We start from the raw sequence: 17,684 nt of genomic DNA on the forward strand, positions 1-17,684 counted from the left end.
TGTTCTTAAGATAATTTTTTTTGCTTCGAAGTACATTTGTACAATCCTGTGTTTTCAATATACCTACATTGAAAAAATAAAAAACTGTAAAATACTACACCTATTTTTATACGTTCTATAACATATCTGAAATTTATTTTAAAATGGGAAACAAACAATGAGATTTAAAAGTGATCGTTTTGGCGTGGAATTACTCTATAAAAGTGTTTTGTAATATCACCCATTTTTATGAGTTCTATAACATATAAAAGTGTTTAATATTGAATTGTACAGAAAACTCCTAAATCATAATGATGTTTGGTTCAAGTTTTGTTTTGTTGGCTTTTGCTGCAACTGTTGCAGGTAATTATAAAAATTTTCAATATTTGAAAAAATTAAGTTTTTTTAAGTTCTAGGGAGTGAAACTAAATTTGATTGTTCACGAGAAGGTGAAGAGTATAAGCATTGCGGTTATGCTTGTCCTTTCACATGCACTCAACCGCAACCAAGACTTTGCACTTTGCAATGCGTTCCAGGATGCTTTTGCAAAAGAGGACTCTTCAGAGATGAGAGAAGTGGAGAATGCGTGACCAAATCGCAATGCAATGAAATTATGCTTGAAAAACTCAAAATGTTTTATTATAAATAAATACATCATAAATAACGTATAAAAATTGGATATATTTTGATTTAAAAAAAACTATTGATTTAGTTTAGAGATTCTAGTTTTTTCTAAAAATTCTTTCCTTCCAATAAGTACCTTAGGTGTAGATCGAAATTATTAAATGACAAATGAAAACATCCATAATTGCCTAATTAACCAAAATGGCAAGTCCATCCACAAATCACGCAATCGGTAAATTTAATTACGAAATATTTTTTCTTGTACTTATTTGTGAGCAGTTTTTCTTTAATGCGTTCATAGAAACCTAAATGTTTGATCAATAAAATTGCACTTACGATGATTTTCTATCAAAAAGTAGTATTTGTTTGGAAGAAATTGATAAAAAAGACCGTTTCTAAATTGACAAGCCCCACAAAAAAACGCTAACATGGGCAATACTGAGAGCAACGTTACTAGCGGTGTCAAGAAGCAAGCTGGTGCTTCTGTCCAACCAATTTATAAATTATGCGATTTAAAAGGTAAGAACACCAAATTTATGCACAGAAATTGGTAGTATTATTATTTTTCGACAAGGGGGAGGCCTCCTAGTGGAATTAATGAAACGAGCCACACAAAACAAGCAATATGCAGAATTAGATCACGCGATAAAAACAAAGGTAAAGAAAATGACATAAAAGTCGGGAAAAACTGCATTGTTTCTTAGGTGGAGCACTTTTTATACAATAAGGGGGCAGGGAGATATTTCGCAATATCGGATTTGGTCCTGTTGCGGAACAAAGAACGCCCTCGTCACAAATGGGTATGCACAATTTTTGAAATTTTCAACTTTGCAATTTAATTCTTTAGATGCCGCAATTGAAAGCAATGGAAAACCCTGAGGAGTTCGAAATCGACGACGAAGGCCCGGAAATCACCGAAGAAGAATATCAAAAAAGTAAACCCATTTGCAAAAAAAACTCAATTTAATGTAAAATCTCCAGATCCGCATTTGTACCGTCACGTCTGCTGGAAAATTAAAGAACGTGGTGCTGTGGGCGAGAGCATAATGCACTTGTGTTTACTAAACGCCACTTCTTTGCATGCCGACATCGCAAAAAGACTTTTGCGATTTTACCCCAAACTGATCAATGATATTTACATGTGCGATGAATACTACGGAGAGAACGTTTTGCACATTGCTATCGTAAACGAGGATCCTTCGATGGTAAAATTTCTTCTGGATTCGGGAGTTAACATCCAGGAACGCTGCTGTGGCAATTTTATGTGTCCAGAGGATCAAAAATCCTCCCGGTTTGACTCCTTGGACCACGAGTGGGTCAATGTCTGTCCAGAGACGAATTATGAAGGGTTTGTGGTTTCACAAAGTTCGATTACGTATTCATCTTTTGGGTTTTTTAGGTATGTGTATTGGGGGGAATACCCACTCACGTTTGCTGCGTGTTTGGGACAGGAGGAGAGTTTCCGGTTGATGCTGGCCAGAGGGGCAGATCCGGACGCCCAAGACACGAATGGGAACACGGTCCTGCATTTGCTCGTGATTTTGCAAAAATTGGTAATCGTTAACAGCATAGATAATGACAATAACAAATTTAAAAACTATTTTGTGTAATTCCAGGAGGCTTTCGATATGGCTTACGAGGTCGGGGCGAAATTATCCATTCGAAACGTGTTGAACCTCACCCCACTAACATTAGCCGCAAGACTTGCGAGAATCGACATGTTTTTCCACATTTTGAACCTTGAACGTGAAATTTACTGGCAAATAGGTGACTTTTGAACCAATTTTGCGAAGTTTGACCCAAAATTTCAGGTAGTATCACTTGTGCTGCGTATCCTTTGTCGCAAATTGATACAATTGACATTGAAACCGGGAACATAAGTAAAACTTCTGCTCTAAATCTTGTGGTGTTTGGTGTAGGTGACATTTCCCACTTTGGTGTTCAAGACTTAGATTTGGTTGCAGGACAAAGATGAACATTTGGAGTTAATGGATGGTGTTTTAATCGACTTGCTTAACGCAAAATGGAACACTTTTGTCAAATTCAAATTCTATAAACAGTTTTTCACTTTTGCATTCTATTTCCTGATTTCGCTAGTGGCTTTTACTTTGCGTCCAGGGCCTCCACAAAAGGTGAACGTCACTAATGTGACTATTCCGCAGCCTAACGCTGAAAATTCTTCCCTGAAATGGGAGAATATCACGTCGATTCCCTTCGGGAAAAAGCTGGATGACGACGACAGTGATATGGAAGAGTGGTGGGATAATTTACAGGAGGAATGTCGCTTGATGCAACTTGATTCGCCCGAAGCTAAAACCCGATTTACAGCAGAGGTTTTGATGGTTGTTGGAGCTTTCGCTTATTTGGCAGCTGCAGTCCGCGAAGCCCGGTTTCTGGGAGGTCGAATGTTTTTTGAAAATCTTGTAACTCTGAAATGTTGTCTCCTCACGTTTTACCCTTTCCCTTCCAGATGACTGCACCTTCAAGAGTCATGTTTCTATTTTCGTGCATTTTGATGTTAACAGTACCGTGTTTGCGTCTAGCTTGTCTCGACGAGTTTGAAGATATTGTCGCAGTGGTGATTATGTTGACCACAGCACCGTATTTCCTCTTCTTCTGTCGGGGCTTCAAAACCGTGGGGCCCTTCGTCGTGATGATTTACAGAATGGTCATGGGCGATTTGATACGATTTGCGTCGATTTATCTCGTGTTTGTCATGGGTTTTTCGCAAGGTATGACCCGAGACATTGCCTCTCCATAAGAATTACCGGTATCGCAAATTTTCAGCGTTTTACATCATTTTTTTGTCGTTTGACAACCCACTAACCCCTGACGATGTTGACGACTCTGCCACTAACCCCATCTCCACCCCCATTGAGTCGATCATGGCGATGTTTCTAATGTCAATGACAAATTTCGGTGATTATTACACAGCCTTCGAAAAAACCGACCACGAATATGAAGCCAAGGTATATTGCCACGGTTTTGCCACGTTTGAAGTACTTTTTCCAGATGCTGTTTGTGGTGTTTATGGTGATCGTGTCTATTCTGCTAATCAACATGCTGATAGCCATGATGGGCAACACTTATCAAAAAATTGCAGAGACAAGAAATGAGTGGCAAAGACAAGTGATAAATCAAATTTTGGGTAACATTTAGTACAAGTTTAAATTCTAGTGGGCCCGAATTGTTTTGGTTGTTGAAAGAGGAGTCAGCCCCTCTGAGCGTTTAAAACAACTCATGGTTTACTCGCAACCCATGTCCGATGGAAGACGGGCTTTGGTGTTAAGATTGAACCAATCTGTAAGTTGGACTAGTGATAACACCACTTTGATAAAGTGTTACAGGACGAGGACAAGGAGGAAATGAAGGAAATACTGGAAATGAGGCGTAGACATGAAAGACACATCAAGAAGAGAAGCGAAAAGTTGAAAAATTGATACAGTAGGTATAAAATTTATTAAGGACTTAATTACGTCTTTAACAAGCAAATTTGAAAAATAACAGTCACTACAACGCTACATTATAATAAAAAAATGTTTCAAATTTGTATGTCCGTCCGTTAACATGAAAAGGCCACCAAAGTTGGTCCGAATTTAAAATTTTAGAACAGATTCCTACTAGCAATACTGAGAAAAGGATTCTATTAATCTTATTGTACGTATATACAGAAATAATACAAATAAAACAGAGTAAAAAGTAAAGAAAATCAGTTTTATAACGTCTTACTTAATACTTAGGCACTTTAGAAGGCATAGTTCTAATTATTCATAATTTTGGACGTTCCTCAATTTTATCACAGAAAGCATCATTAATGGTAAAATAGAGATATTACAGCGATATAAACTCCTTCAGTCCTATTTTAAATTGCATTTAATTCATGCAAAGTGGTTAACCTACATAAATTTAAGATGGAAGGATAAAAATCTTCAAAAACCCGTCACATGTGTATTGTTGCCGCTGTATATCTGGCTTCGCCCCTCCGCCACCGCCACTGACTCGGCCGATACTGCAGAAAACAACCTTAAAAACGCAAAATCCCCAACAATGACTTACTCTTATGAGGATTTGTCCGCTAGTCGTGTGAGGATTCCTGTAGGCATAAAGTATCCAAACCGCCAGACCTGCCACCATTGCAATGAGAAACAAAATCGCCACAATACTGGAGACTCCCATCCTCACGGGATGTGTGGCCGCCAAGACACTCGCATTGTTGTACTCTTCTAACTGTCTTTGAAATTCATTGGCGTCATGCACATATGTAATGTTACTAGCATCGAAAATATCGGCCCCACTTATGTGAGAACAAATCGATTCATTGTATTTCTTACTCTGACAATGATTCGCCAACCAGTCTTGTCGTTTACGATCCACTCCATTCGAGCACCGCTTGATAATCGGACACCAAAAACACTAAAAATTTGTTAATTTTGTGCTAAAATTCGATTCTAGTCACCTGAAATGTAGAAACTTTCCTGGTGACACACGAGAGACAATCCTCATTCTGCAAACAAGTTGGTAACGCTGTCAGATAGATAACAGTCCCGTTCCTGATATCTCCTTTAACGAAATTAATCCTGTGATACTCATAAATTGTCTTCCGGCGGACCACTAAAAACACCATTTACTGCTTGTTAGTAGTGTTTCAAGTGACTTACAAAATATCGTCCGGTCGATAATGTAGGCATCTGAAAGTCCCACTTTAACAGGATGATGATCATCGGTGATATTTTTGATAAATAACGGCACATTCTTGTAAACAAAAACAATGTCGCCGTTTTTGTACAACGTGGTTTGGAAAGTGAACTCTCCTTGGTTTGCTCTATCTTGCAAGACGACTTTTTCCCATTCTACTGTGAAAGCAGTACCGTTATCGATATATTTGATGTAACTATCATTGGAAATGCTTGTGTCGAAATTTGCCATTAAAGGGGCTATGTATTGGGTGGCTGCGAGCCATGAGTGGACATAATCACCGGTATATAAAAATCCGCCCGTTGCAATTGTCACATTTTTAATTAAGTGACCGTAAAATGGAAAGTCGAAAGATAATTGCACCGTCTGCAACATAATAGTATATTATTATACAAGTTTCTTATAAAATAAGAGTAATATACGATTTTTTTTCTATTTTGCCTTCATTTTTTCAATAAAAAAATATAAAACTGAAAAATCTTACTATTTAGGGATTTTTGCATTTATTTGTATTTTGTATTTTCGATTGGTACCCACCTAGCACTGACAATTTAAATTCAGATGTCAAAAAATTTAGAATTGCACGCAAGAAGTCAATTAATTCATTATAAAGTATTGAATTGTTGCTGTTGAAATACGAAACGAGGGTAGATGCATCCCACCGGAGCTAAGTCCACTGTGAGATTATGTCGTTTATTTTTTAAATCAAAAACTACCGTGCGATAAAAAATAAATACATAAACTAGAGGCGTCGATTAAATTCAACAGTTGGCAACACATTGGCTGGGAATCTAGGCTGGAAATTTTCCACACAAACTGAAAGTGAAAAAGACCATTCAGCGTTTTCGTCTTATACAGCATTTTTGTAATAACTTGCAAAAATAAAAAAATTCTGCTCTAAAGTGAACATTATTTCACTCAAAATGAATGAAAGGCAAACTTGTCAAAGTTTCCACTGACATTTGATATCAGGATTGCCATCTGAAGGACTTTAATCACCGCCTACTCATTTTTTTTAATCGCACTGTACTTGCTAGCTTATTGACAAACACCAACCGAACTACTTTAAGTTTAATAGAACTGATAAATTGTTGGAGTTTTAAATAATGCAAGACGATGGAAGGGCACACCACTGGAGCTAGAAAGTGGGCGAGAACACCGATACAAATTATGGTTTGTTGGAGTTTTAAATAATGCAAGACGATGGAAGTGCACGCCACTGGAGCTAGAAAGTGGGCGAGAACACCAATACAAACTATGTTTTTTTTTTAATATTAGTTTGTCACTTCATTGTGGTACTGGTCAAGTTACAAAACTTTGGTAGTAAAAAGTTGCGTATATAAGAGCCTTTATCAAAAACCAAGTGAAATGATAAAGTTGTTCTTAGACAAAGTAGAAAAAAGTTATTGTTTGGCTTCATTGTGGTTATTTTTGATCTTACAGCGGCTCGCCGGTGCGATCTTGATAACAATTCGTTCACTTTTGTATCCGTCGAATTCTCCAAGTCGACCCAATAGTAACGGCTCAATTCGGGATCAGTCACGAGTGAACTGTTGTAATACAAGTGAGTGTCCTATTGAAAACAATATTAGGTTTTTTTTGTACAAGTTTCACTACTCACTTCGGTTGAATTAGTGATGTGGTGTTCTTCCAAAGTCTTGTTCAGTTCGTTGGCGTCAGGAGGGAAACTATCAATTGATAGCTCTCCATCGTCCGTTTCGTTTTTCGGAAGTGTTATATTTTGTAAAACCGATTTATCAAGGGTTTGATTGGGGAGGGTTTTGGGTTTGTCGATTGTGATGTTTTTCCGGATTCCGGTGCCATTTTCGCCCAAATTCTTCTGCAGACTTTCCAATTGGACTTTCGGTGCGGTTGCATTCGTTGCCGTTTTAGTCGTCTTTCCCAATTTCTAAAATTATTATTGAAAATATTTTTTAGAGATAGAGCTATGAATTGCCCAAATTTCTCCTCATAAGAAATGTGTATTTTTCAAATGTGTTACATCACTGACTTAAAAAAATGCTCTTTCTAGAAATATTAATTTATTTATTTAAGGGACTAAGTCAGCGGCCACCCATCGAAAATGAATGACTATATAAGTTTGACATTAGAATTAAACAATTTATGTCACCAACTTAATTTCAAAGTGTGTAAATCCGACATTAAACATTCATTTTTTATAAAAACATATCAAACATGACAATGGTGAAAAGGTAGGATTATAGAAATTACAACTTTTGATTCAATTTAGTTACTTCTGCTGCCAACATAGACACAACCAACGCACTATAGATAGCTGCCAACTTTGCAATAAATTAAATGTGGCCACTAGGAATTGACCGCAACTTCGTTTTCATTTTTGTTTGTATTGTTGTATTCATTTTGAAAAAATAAAAAATGCACAGTCAAAAGTAAAGTTATTTTTATCATTCTTGTATTTTGAAAGATTCTAAAGCAAATAAAACTAGTTTCTAAAAATAAAGTAAATAAATAGAACACGAAATGTATTAATTAGGGTCATTTGTCTGTAATCTAGACAAAGAAACTTCTGTGTAAATTTTTAAGAAATGAGAGAAGAAAACAACAGTTAATTTTCCGCAGCGACATAATATTCGACCTTGCTACATTTAGAAAAAATCCCGCATCGTAAAAATCGTTACTACCTACTTTTAAAGAGTAATAACATAATCAATTAGTTAATAATCATAATTGTTATATCAACGGTGTAATTACTCAAACGAGGAAAAGAGACATAAATCATACGATTAAAATCACCATAATCCAATTACGTTGCAAATTTTTAAACACAAAAAATCACTTTCACCTGAAATCAATTATCGGCGATTCAACAGCAACAAATTAAATTAACACAAAGACGCCATTGTGCATTTATTAAATCTAACGACTGCCAATCAGAGTTGTTATTTTCCACAGGAATTCATTTCCATATATATTTTATTTATTTGCAATAATATAGCGCCAAGAACAGAATTTTGCATAATCGACGAAAACAACCTACCGTTTTTGCTGTTGAAATTTTGTTGTCACTTTGCGTTTTATTCCCATTGACCACATTAGTGGCATTCTGAAAATAAATAAACCGATTTTGGGTTTAATTAGATAGTAAACAACTTACAACAGGTTGTGTCGTGTTTTGGCTCCTTGCATTGCTTTGGTTGTTTTCAATCTGGGCGTCTCTCCTAAACCGTTGTGATACTTCCTCCAACAATTGCTTTGATAAAACATATTCAGCTTTGTCATCTTGAAAATCCGTTTCGTAGTAGTAAGCTGAAAAAAAAAAAAAAATTCAATTGGGCAATTGGGGTTGCCAGACCTAGGGAATATTCCCTACATTTAGGAAATTTTTTATGTTCTAGGGAAAAAAGAGAATTTGTTAAATCTAGGGAAAATTTTTATGACTGACAAAAAATAAAACTAGTTTTGAAAATATTGTTTAGAATTAAAAAAAAATATTTTTATGAAAATCATTGTTTCTTAAACTAGCTACATAAAAATTGGTATTTCCCCCGAACATTTTGCATGCCTGCGATTATAACTCGTGGATACGCCACTCGTTTTTTAAATTTGAATTCGTGCTTCAAGCCTGTTGCCTATTGACAAATGTTGTTTCGTTTTATCATTCGAGTCACCTAGTATATGCAAACACTGGAATATAATTATATTATTTTAATGCATGTAATGTATTATGAGAGGGGCCTACGGAAATCTAGAATTTTTTTTGTCAAGATCTAGGGACATTTGAAAATTTATCTGGTAACACTGCAATTTGGGTCTTTTTACACCTCGTTAGAGCGAGAGGAGAGGTCGTTGTGCTGTTGCTACGACATAAATATAAAATAATCGTCAGATTCGACCAGCGTAACCGTATTTTGACTAAATTTCATGCTGACATGGTTCATGTGTCGTTAGCCTCGTTTGTGATGGAAATCATAGTTGCGGTTCATTCATAATTTCGAAAAATTTTCGGTTTCTTGTGAGGTCGGTGATTAATTAAGTACATGCACGAGACGATTAATAACTGAAAAACCGGAAGCAGCTTCGAGAATACATGATGAATACAAATTTCGTGTCATTTGAATAGCAGCTTTTATCCAATTCGCTGTTTTGCATTGACCTGATTTACTTTCCGTCTTCAATAATTGAGATGACACGTAGGGAGGAATAACATCCACATTTTGCGCTGATTCACGCTAACGGTAAAATAATTATTGCACATTAGGAAAACAATGAAGGAGAAAAAAGGCGTATTTCCCTCTCTTCAATCACTGCGAATCAGAAAAAGAAAGTAAACCGAAAATCAGTTACAAAATAGGAAAGGGTGTTCCGCAAGGATGAACTTTTGGACCCCTACTTTGCGTCAAATTTTTTCATGCGTCAATGTTTTTTTTTACTTAATTTATCGATCCAAAGTAAGTAATTTCAATATCCCAATGATCTCCACTTTTGTTCCTTGATACATATACCAGTGGTGAACACAAAAATAGAACCAAACGTTTTTTGCCTAAACTACTTATTTATTGAAAAAACTAATTGATGAATGATAAAGCACCACAAAAATGTGTTGTTTTATCAAAAATAAAACTTTTCGAATTTTTATTTTGATTTTGGGTTCTGCAAAATTTTTATTTCTTTTAAATGGCAAACCACTATAATTTTCTTACAAAGGCCATGACCTAAGGATTACAATACACATTTCATTTCATTTTGTTTACGTTTTTCGCCACAAAGAAATTGCCAATTAGTTAATTGCGTCTCACGTAAATTAATTAGAATTAATTAAGTTGGTCTAGCATTACTAGAACACGACTTTAAAGTGTGTTTTTAGGAACGCCCCTGATTGACACTTCGATCAGAGGTCAATTTTTAAAATTGATTCATTTGCAATAATTGTCCTTCCTGTTGGTAGAAAAAGAACGAAAAATTTACTTGAATATATTTTATTATAGTTTTGCATATATTTATCAAAGTAATTAATTTAACTTGCATTGTGGTGAGATTAGAATCCATTCACAATCACTCGCTAATTCTGCTTCATTCACGTCAGCAATAATTGAAATTTAATTTTCCTTTTTAGAAGTTTGTGTCTTCAATGAAACTGTCAATAACAAAATTTTCGCCACGTAAAGGCGCAATAATTAAATAATGGAGCTATTTATTTTTATTGTTACTCTGGCATTTTACTAAACGGCAGCGCACAAACATCGCAATAAACCGTCATTATCATTATTACTCTTGGCATTAGATACATCCTGCAAAAACTGAAAAAAAGCAAGTTTCAGCTTCTGCAAAACCATGTCACATGTAATTAACACCTGATGAGTAATTAAAGGGCTTTCAGATCAATCATAACTTCCTTTCAGTAATAAATATAAATAAGTTTAATTCACTTATAAAGGAACTAGTGAATCATTGCGGTAAGTAGTTTATAAAAATAGAACCCCTCAGCGGAGAGATAACAAGGTTTAAAGTCACTATTTACCCCTGAATTGCATACATTTTTTCTGCAACCTGATAATTTTGCATTATCTACAGTAAATAAAGATTAAACCGTACACAAAAATAGATAAGAATTCACGATAAAAATTGACAAATATTCAATTTTATTGTTTTTATTGTCTTATTTTTATATCAACAGGAAGACAACGTTATAAATAATTTAAATAACAAAACGAAATATTTTGTATACACAACGTGTTGCTCAATATATTTATTTTCTCACAAATCGTACTTAAAGTAATATGTAAAGTTGTATAAACCAGTTTTTTGCCAGCGATATTAAAACAATAATTTACAAGGTTTTATTGCAAATATTTTTAGTGCAAAAAAAACAATTAAAATTTAGTGACTTTTTCGTTGTTTTAGTGGAAAATTAAGCTTGCACCATGGAAAAAATCAAAGTAAATTTAACTCAACGAAAACTGGATTTAGTAGGCGCCGCAAAAACAGGGGTGAAAACTGTGACACAAAGTCACCAAGTTTTCGGTTTTAATTACAAGAAAGTGAACGTCGGCTATTTAAACAAAATGAGCAAAAAGAATTGCACAAATTCAGACCCAAATGTGGTTTAACGTGAAACTTGTCGCAAAAGTGTGGTCAAAAGTGGAAAAATAGCATTCTGTGAGGCAAAAGGACCCCCAAAAACGTACCATATTCCGAACAAAACGCCCCAGTTGTTAGAAATAAGAGAAAATACGCGCACAAACTACCACACACCACACATAACTTCGCCATTTTTGTTTTGCTACTAAAAACTTAAGTATGACTGACGTCATAAATCACCACTCACGGCTTTCCTACTTAACGCAACGTGAACGGGGCTTACCTGGTGCAAGGTTGCCGCGTCGACAATTTTGCGCAATTTTGACGTTCCGTGGCGAAATTTGAGCGTAAAATGTAATGATTTACGATTACAAGAGTCGCAGATTGGTTTAATGTGGGTCAACATCCCCCTCAGTTGAAAATATTCACTTGTAGGGATAAAAAGTAGAAGATTTGGCAATGCTGCAAGGATTGCGCATTGTGGTGCGTTCACAAATAATTTTGTCAACTGACAGCTGTCAGAAAAGTTTACAGTTGTCAATTTTCTTTTCAATCTATTTTTTTATAAATAATGCATTGAAGGGGGTTGTGCAAGCTGCGGGAACATGTAGCACCAGGTTATCTTCTTGATCATGATTACTCCGTTTGACGATTTCGTCTATCTCATCAACAATGTTCTTTTGGGTGAAGAGCCGGTAAGTGCGCCACATTTGGGGCTAAATTTACGGTTTGTTTTGCAGACGATCGAGGATTTTATTCTATTAGTTGGTACAATCGTGGCTTTTGTTGCTTTTGTGCTCTGGTGCTGTTTTCCAGTCGTTCCGAAAGACTCACAAACGCCGCTTCACTATGAAGGTAAAGATTATCAGCTCAAGTATAACCAAAGGAAAGTTGAGTACTGTTCCACATAAATCTTAACCAATTTCATATCATGACTTATTTTGCAACAAATTACTTTAATAACTCGGTTATTTTTTCCAATTATGACTGGTAATGATAATACCGAGCTTTCAAATTAATTTCTAATCGAAGTGTCCTATGACTTTAAAATTAGGTTGGTAACATTGACTATCAAATTCACACTTGTCAATTGTCATCAGTGTTGTCAGATGGTAATTTACATGCTAGCCTGATAATTTGATCATGGCTTGAAAAATTCAAGTGATTTTTTTGGAAATGAAAAAAAAAATGTTAAAACACTACACTACACTAATTTTTCAATTATTATTATTCATTATAGTAAATCAGATCCAAACAATGATACTATTTTTGCATCTTTATCAAGCGTTTTTAAACCAGAAACTTTCCCCAAATTTTCCCCCCAAAAAATTTCGAAAATCCACTACATTCGTTAAGTCAGGTCAATTTCGTTAAAAACAAGTTAAAAATTCAACAAAATAAGCCAAAAGGGGTATTATTTTCGCGGTTTTCCAATTTTTAAAGCACGTTTTTGAGATAAAAACAAAAATGTGTGAACAATTTTGTTAAAACAAGTTAAAAAATTACAATATTAAATCGAAATTGCTATTATTTTTAGCTCGTTTCACTCCATTTACTTTGTTTTTGAACCAAAGGTTCATTTATTTTGCACACTCTTGTCCAAACACGCCTAATAAAAATCACAAAAATTATTGAAATTGATATTACTTATTTTGTTTGTTTCACTCTATTTATCTGGTTTTTGAGTAAAATTAAAACAAAAATAAGCCAAGAAAATAGAGAAACCACTAAATTTGGTCGGTTTCACTTAACTTACTTTGTTTTTGAACCAAAGGTTTATTTATTTTACAGGATTTTGCTAAAACAAACTTAAACATCAACAAATTAAGTTGAAATTTTTATTATTTTTGCATTTTCAACTAGACACGCAATTATTTTGTAAAATTTTGTCAAAAACGAAACAAAATAATAACGGAATTCGACCGAAAATGATCACTAAATTGGTATAAAAAAGATCCTACTATATTTTTACGTAATCTTTGGCTTTAATCTGGTGAAAATAAGTGTAAATTTGGTAATTTTCACAAGGTGATTTTTTTTTTTTGGCTGGCAACGCTGATTGTCATTCATTCTCTAGGGGCGTCCGCTAGTTAGGTGGTGCCAACTTAATTTCAGCCACAGGTTACTTTGATCGGAATTTATTTGAAAGCCTGGTTATTATTATTACACTTTCTTTGGACTGACCACAAGTATTAAAAAGTTTTAATAATTTATTTGTTATTGTTTTTCTCTAGTGATATTTACTGTCAGACTGTGTTTTTCTAGTCATTACACATTGTTAACCCTTCACTTATTCTAAATGTATCACAGTGTATTTATTGTACATAATATGGTGTGGATATATTTTGTCAATTAAAATTGTTTACGTGGATCTCGGTGTATTTTTCTCTAGCAATAAAACTCCAATTTAAAAGTCAATTATTTCATTATAAACAATTCAACGTAATATTTTTTGTATATCTTTAATAAAATAAAATTAGCATTGCAACTCATATTCACTCAGATCATGTTCAGACACTGAGTCACTCAATCGTTGATTGTCTTCCAATGAAACGGGACTGGGGGGACTTTGATCGTCTTTCTTATCAAAAACAACATTGCTCTGAATACTGATACTCTGATTGTAAACATTCTGCAAGAGATTTGTAAAAAAAAGCAACAATTTGAGTACAAAAATAATACCGTAAATAGTCCCTCACAAATAGTGCGATGAAAATTGGTGTTTTTCGAGCGCACGACCTCAACTTCTTTCTGCAGTCTCAATTTTTTCCGAATTTGGAACATCGTTTCAGTGCAGTTTGAAATGTAACTCAATTCTTTCAACCCGTCTAAAGCGTCCGACAGTCTTGCCTCTTTCAAAGTTGTGTAAGTTTGCAACTCGTTGAAGTGGTCCTCAAAAAATCGTTGAATTTTTGTTACCAAAAAGGAATAAAATACTTGTTGGCTTTCTTTTTGGACAATTTGTCCGATTTTGTATTGGAGGTAGTGTTTCCATTGCCGAATCCGTTCGATTTTTTCGTTCAAATGTTCGTTGTCGTCCTCCACAGGGGTGATTCCCTCACTTTGTAGCTGTTTAAACACCCGAATCCAAGTCTGGCACATCTTCAGCGAGGAGTAGTTTTCGGCGAATAACATCGTCAGCTTGAAAAAACAAGAATGAAATTGCAAGGTGGTAGAGTGGAGTAAAAGCTAGAAGTACACATCTGGGCGTGACCAAAACGCGTCTCAGACGAGTACACTTTAAAAAAGAGGGGTGTTTTTGGAAGTGGATTTGCCATGTCTAGGGATCTTTGACTGTTCCAAAACGAAGCCATTTTTTTCAATTCTGTGCAGATCTTTTAAATGTCAATATTGTCTATATAAATTTCATTTGGCAATGCTGGTGTGTTGATACGCAATATTTAAGAAAGGACGCCACTGATTTGTGTCTCCGCTCAGGTGTGTACTTCTAGCTTTTACCCCATAATAATACTTGCCTCATCGTCTGGTTTTAATTTTTCGCTGAAGAGTTTGTAGTATTCATCGGCCACTTCAACACTCTCTTTGAATTTCACTTTTAAGGCGTACAAAATGGCGTGAATTTTGCACCTGCAGCTTTCCAAAAGCTGCTCTTTGGATAAACATTCAGGCCGGAATGCAATTTTTTGACCGGCGCACAACACCAACCACACATTTTTTCCATTTTCAATGCTTTGACAAGTCATTTGCTCATTTCGGAAGGTCTCCATCAACATCGGAAGCAATCTTTGCCCGTTTTTGCGCCAAGTGATGAAATACGGGATGGCGAAGGCCCTCTGTGCGGTGTCGGCCAAAACACCGAGCGAAAGAACCTTCGCGGGGGAAGCACACAATGCGGTGATGTCAAGTAGGAGGTAAATACCCCCCTTTTTCACAAAATCGAAGTAGGAGGAGTTTGAGGCGAGGACACACCACAGGAGATGGAGGGCGCAAACTGTCACTCTGACGTCAATGAGGGGGTCATTCTCATTCGGGTGAATCACCCGATTCAGGAAATCCATACATAAAGTGATTGACTCGTTTGTGGGCGAAAGTAATTGCAAAATGGTGAATCCTCGAGATAGGATTTTTTGGTAGAATTTCGTGAGGGATTTACCGACTGCTAAAATTTTGCCACAAACAGCTAGAATAACGTCGCTGGTGTTATTTTCGCCAAGAATTTTGACAACATTGGCGTTTTTTTGCAACAACATTTCACACAAACAAAATATGTAACAATCTAGAACTTCCGTTTCGTATGTTTTGAGCAAATATCCTTCGATTACTTTGACAATTCTGTAATTTTTTTAACAATTTAAGGCTCTGATACAGGCTGTTCCGGTTAAACAGAAGTAATATGGGAGTTGTGACATTGATATTTATCTGAAAATTTATAACTGGTTAGGTCCTGCTTAATGGAAATATTTTCAAGATGGCAGTACTTTCGGTTATACCGGAAGTGTCAACTCTGTTATTTTAAATAGAAAGCTATATTTTTTATTGCGTTTTTGGATCACTCGAGTGATTTTGAAAGCGTTTTCATCAGCCTTCTCTATATCTAAGTTTAACCGTTTTCCGAATATTTCGACTTTTTTGAAAGTTTTTGGATTTGCACCTTCCTTTTCAAAAATTGTTAACTCTACCATTTTTAATTATTTTGAAATCGTATTTGGGCATTTGTAAAAGAAAGGCTAGATCTTTTCTTTGGTGTGTGCAGTTGGAAAAATTAATTAACAAAACTCCATAATTGAAGTTAATATCATTGTCACAACTCCAGAGTTTAGCCGGAACACCTGTATATAGATAGTATACTTGAGTGGCCCGTTGACTTCAATGAATTTCTCAATCGAACATGGCAAATATTTGGGTATGACTCTGAGTATAATTTTGGTCAATTCGCAAAACTCTTCAGTGTGGTCCTTGGCCGTTGTGTGTTCGTGAAAAAGACACTTTGTGAATGCTTTAACTAAATCACTTTGTTTCAACACCTCTGTACTCTCATATTGTTGAAAAAAGTGTAAACAAGCCCAGATAATTTTCTTGAATTGAAAGTCGAGCTCATCCTCTGTGAATTGCAAATTGGACTGGTATCCAAATCCGGCCGTCGACAGAGCCAAAACTGCAATATCTACTTGATATTTATCGATAACAATAATTTATTGCTTGATTGACCTTCACCCAGACCACTTTCAATGAACTCCATGGTGGGAAAAGTGACCATGATTTTTAAAATAAGTGCTGTTAAGTTGTTTCGATTGACGCGGTGTCCGGGACACACATTTGACCACCGGAAGGCATATTGCAGACTCCTGAAATGGGGATTTATTTCAAGTTTTAGAAAAATTATTTCTGACCATAACGCGAAAAGTGACGGGTTTTGAACATTGTTTTTTTCACCATCGACAACACTTAACAATTTCCATAAAATGCAACAAGTGTCGTCCATGATCGGGATATTGTCTTTCGAGGATGGGTTTTTCGGTTTAATTTGGGGCTCTCGTTCGTGCCAAGTCGGTTCCAGTCGTTGCAGGAGGTATTCAATGGCGTTTTCAGCTACCATTTTTTCACAAACTCCTGGGGAAATTTCACAAAGGAGAAACATTAGGTCTAGTAGCCAGGGGTATAATTTATTTGATAGGACTTGCAGGAGTTGGGATAGGACTTCCGGGAGGCGGCTCTTTTCCGCCGCGTCTTTACAGTAATCAACCGGAGCGCAACAATAACCGATCGGTAGTTTCGGTTGTAATAAATTCCTGATTGCGTTTAAGACCAGTTTTTTCAAGTTGTCGTCATGTAAGCATAAAATTAAATAACCTGTTGAGGTTTTATTAATGAGAAACTAGTCTACGTTTTGTACCCAAGACTGAAAAATATTCCTGAAAGTCTCTTGCAAACTCCAGTTTGTCTGAATTTCGTGTCAGCATGGGCGGAATTGCGCTGAAATATAACAAGCATTCGAGAGGTTGCTTGTACTGGGGGATTTTCTCAATTTTTCTGACAATGCTTTCGTACAAGCGGATGATAAACGGGATGTCTTGAAGCCACTGTTTTACTAATTAATGAAAAATATTGAAATGGCATTAAAAAGGGGCTGGGAAAAGGATACAAAAGCGTAATGCGAGGCATTTAAAAATTCATTCAGGAGTTGCAAATGTCGTTCAGTCGCATTTTGCGAAATTGGATGCTCTATTAAGTCCACGAGGTGTCTTATAACCACGCATGGATTTTTCGGAGGGCATTTTAATTCCTTTTTTTCGTAATCACCACTTGCCATTTTGAGTTTTTGAATGACGCGCGCACAATCTGTCATATATGGCGCATCCTTTTAT

The 17,684-nt window shown here is 35.6% G+C and overlaps 5 protein-coding genes across 7 annotated transcripts; 3 read left to right on the forward strand and 2 right to left on the reverse strand.

The window, feature by feature from the left end:
• Positions 1 to 230: 230 nt before the first annotated feature.
• Positions 231 to 649, forward strand: LOC123013354 (chymotrypsin-elastase inhibitor ixodidin-like). Its single transcript, XM_044411821.1, has 2 exons — positions 231 to 342; positions 390 to 649. The coding sequence occupies exons 1-2, from the start codon at positions 291 to 293 to the stop codon at positions 626 to 628; spliced, it is 291 nt and encodes a 96-aa protein (XP_044267756.1). The 5' UTR covers positions 231 to 290; the 3' UTR covers positions 629 to 649.
• A 361-nt stretch (positions 650 to 1,010) lies between these two features.
• On the forward strand, positions 1,011 to 4,159 carry LOC123013454 (transient receptor potential cation channel subfamily V member 5). Its single transcript, XM_044411968.1, has 14 exons — positions 1,011 to 1,122; positions 1,178 to 1,260; positions 1,308 to 1,403; positions 1,451 to 1,538; positions 1,585 to 1,951; positions 2,003 to 2,156; positions 2,220 to 2,370; positions 2,415 to 2,518; positions 2,568 to 3,026; positions 3,074 to 3,335; positions 3,391 to 3,572; positions 3,616 to 3,732; positions 3,781 to 3,906; positions 3,951 to 4,159. The coding sequence occupies exons 1-14, from the start codon at positions 1,032 to 1,034 to the stop codon at positions 4,041 to 4,043; spliced, it is 2,373 nt and encodes a 790-aa protein (XP_044267903.1). The 5' UTR covers positions 1,011 to 1,031; the 3' UTR covers positions 4,044 to 4,159.
• LOC123013455 (plexin domain-containing protein 1) lies at positions 4,044 to 11,618 on the reverse strand. The gene is made up of 9 exons (XM_044411969.1): positions 11,466 to 11,618; positions 8,435 to 8,586; positions 8,318 to 8,383; positions 6,920 to 7,207; positions 6,740 to 6,871; positions 5,262 to 5,664; positions 5,060 to 5,214; positions 4,660 to 5,016; positions 4,044 to 4,612 (listed from the first exon to the last, which is right to left on the reverse strand). The coding sequence occupies exons 1-9, from the start codon at positions 11,548 to 11,550 to the stop codon at positions 4,544 to 4,546; spliced, it is 1,707 nt and encodes a 568-aa protein (XP_044267904.1). The 5' UTR covers positions 11,551 to 11,618; the 3' UTR covers positions 4,044 to 4,543.
• Positions 11,619 to 11,872: 254 nt separating this feature from the next.
• LOC123013456 lies at positions 11,873 to 12,911 on the forward strand. Its single transcript, XM_044411971.1, has 2 exons — positions 11,873 to 12,053; positions 12,099 to 12,911. The coding sequence occupies exons 1-2, from the start codon at positions 11,991 to 11,993 to the stop codon at positions 12,267 to 12,269; spliced, it is 234 nt and encodes a 77-aa protein (XP_044267906.1). The 5' UTR covers positions 11,873 to 11,990; the 3' UTR covers positions 12,270 to 12,911.
• Positions 12,912 to 13,764: 853 nt separating this feature from the next.
• Positions 13,765 to 17,659, reverse strand: LOC123013458. 3 transcript variants are annotated; one of them, XM_044411975.1, is made up of 9 exons: positions 17,462 to 17,659; positions 17,213 to 17,399; positions 16,710 to 17,169; positions 16,528 to 16,664; positions 16,168 to 16,483; positions 14,835 to 15,651; positions 14,296 to 14,499; positions 14,041 to 14,250; positions 13,765 to 13,990 (listed from the first exon to the last, which is right to left on the reverse strand). In XM_044411975.1, exons 1-9 carry the CDS (start codon positions 17,627 to 17,629, stop codon positions 13,835 to 13,837), a joined length of 2,655 nt encoding a protein of 884 aa, XP_044267910.1. In that variant the 5' UTR covers positions 17,630 to 17,659; the 3' UTR covers positions 13,765 to 13,834. The 3 variants fall into 3 exon arrangements, with proteins under 3 accessions (XP_044267910.1, XP_044267909.1, XP_044267908.1); XM_044411974.1 differs by having other exon boundaries at positions 14,041 to 14,499; positions 16,168 to 16,474; XM_044411973.1 differs by having other exon boundaries at positions 14,041 to 14,499.
• Between the last annotated feature and the right edge of the window lie 25 nt (positions 17,660 to 17,684).

This window comes from Tribolium madens, unplaced genomic scaffold, assembly GCF_015345945.1.
Source record: "Tribolium madens isolate multiple individuals breed KSU strain unplaced genomic scaffold, Tmad_KSU_1.1 Scaffold_96;HRSCAF=242;Tcas5.2_LG5, whole genome shotgun sequence".
NCBI classification, from domain to species: Eukaryota; Metazoa; Arthropoda; class Insecta; order Coleoptera; family Tenebrionidae; genus Tribolium; species Tribolium madens.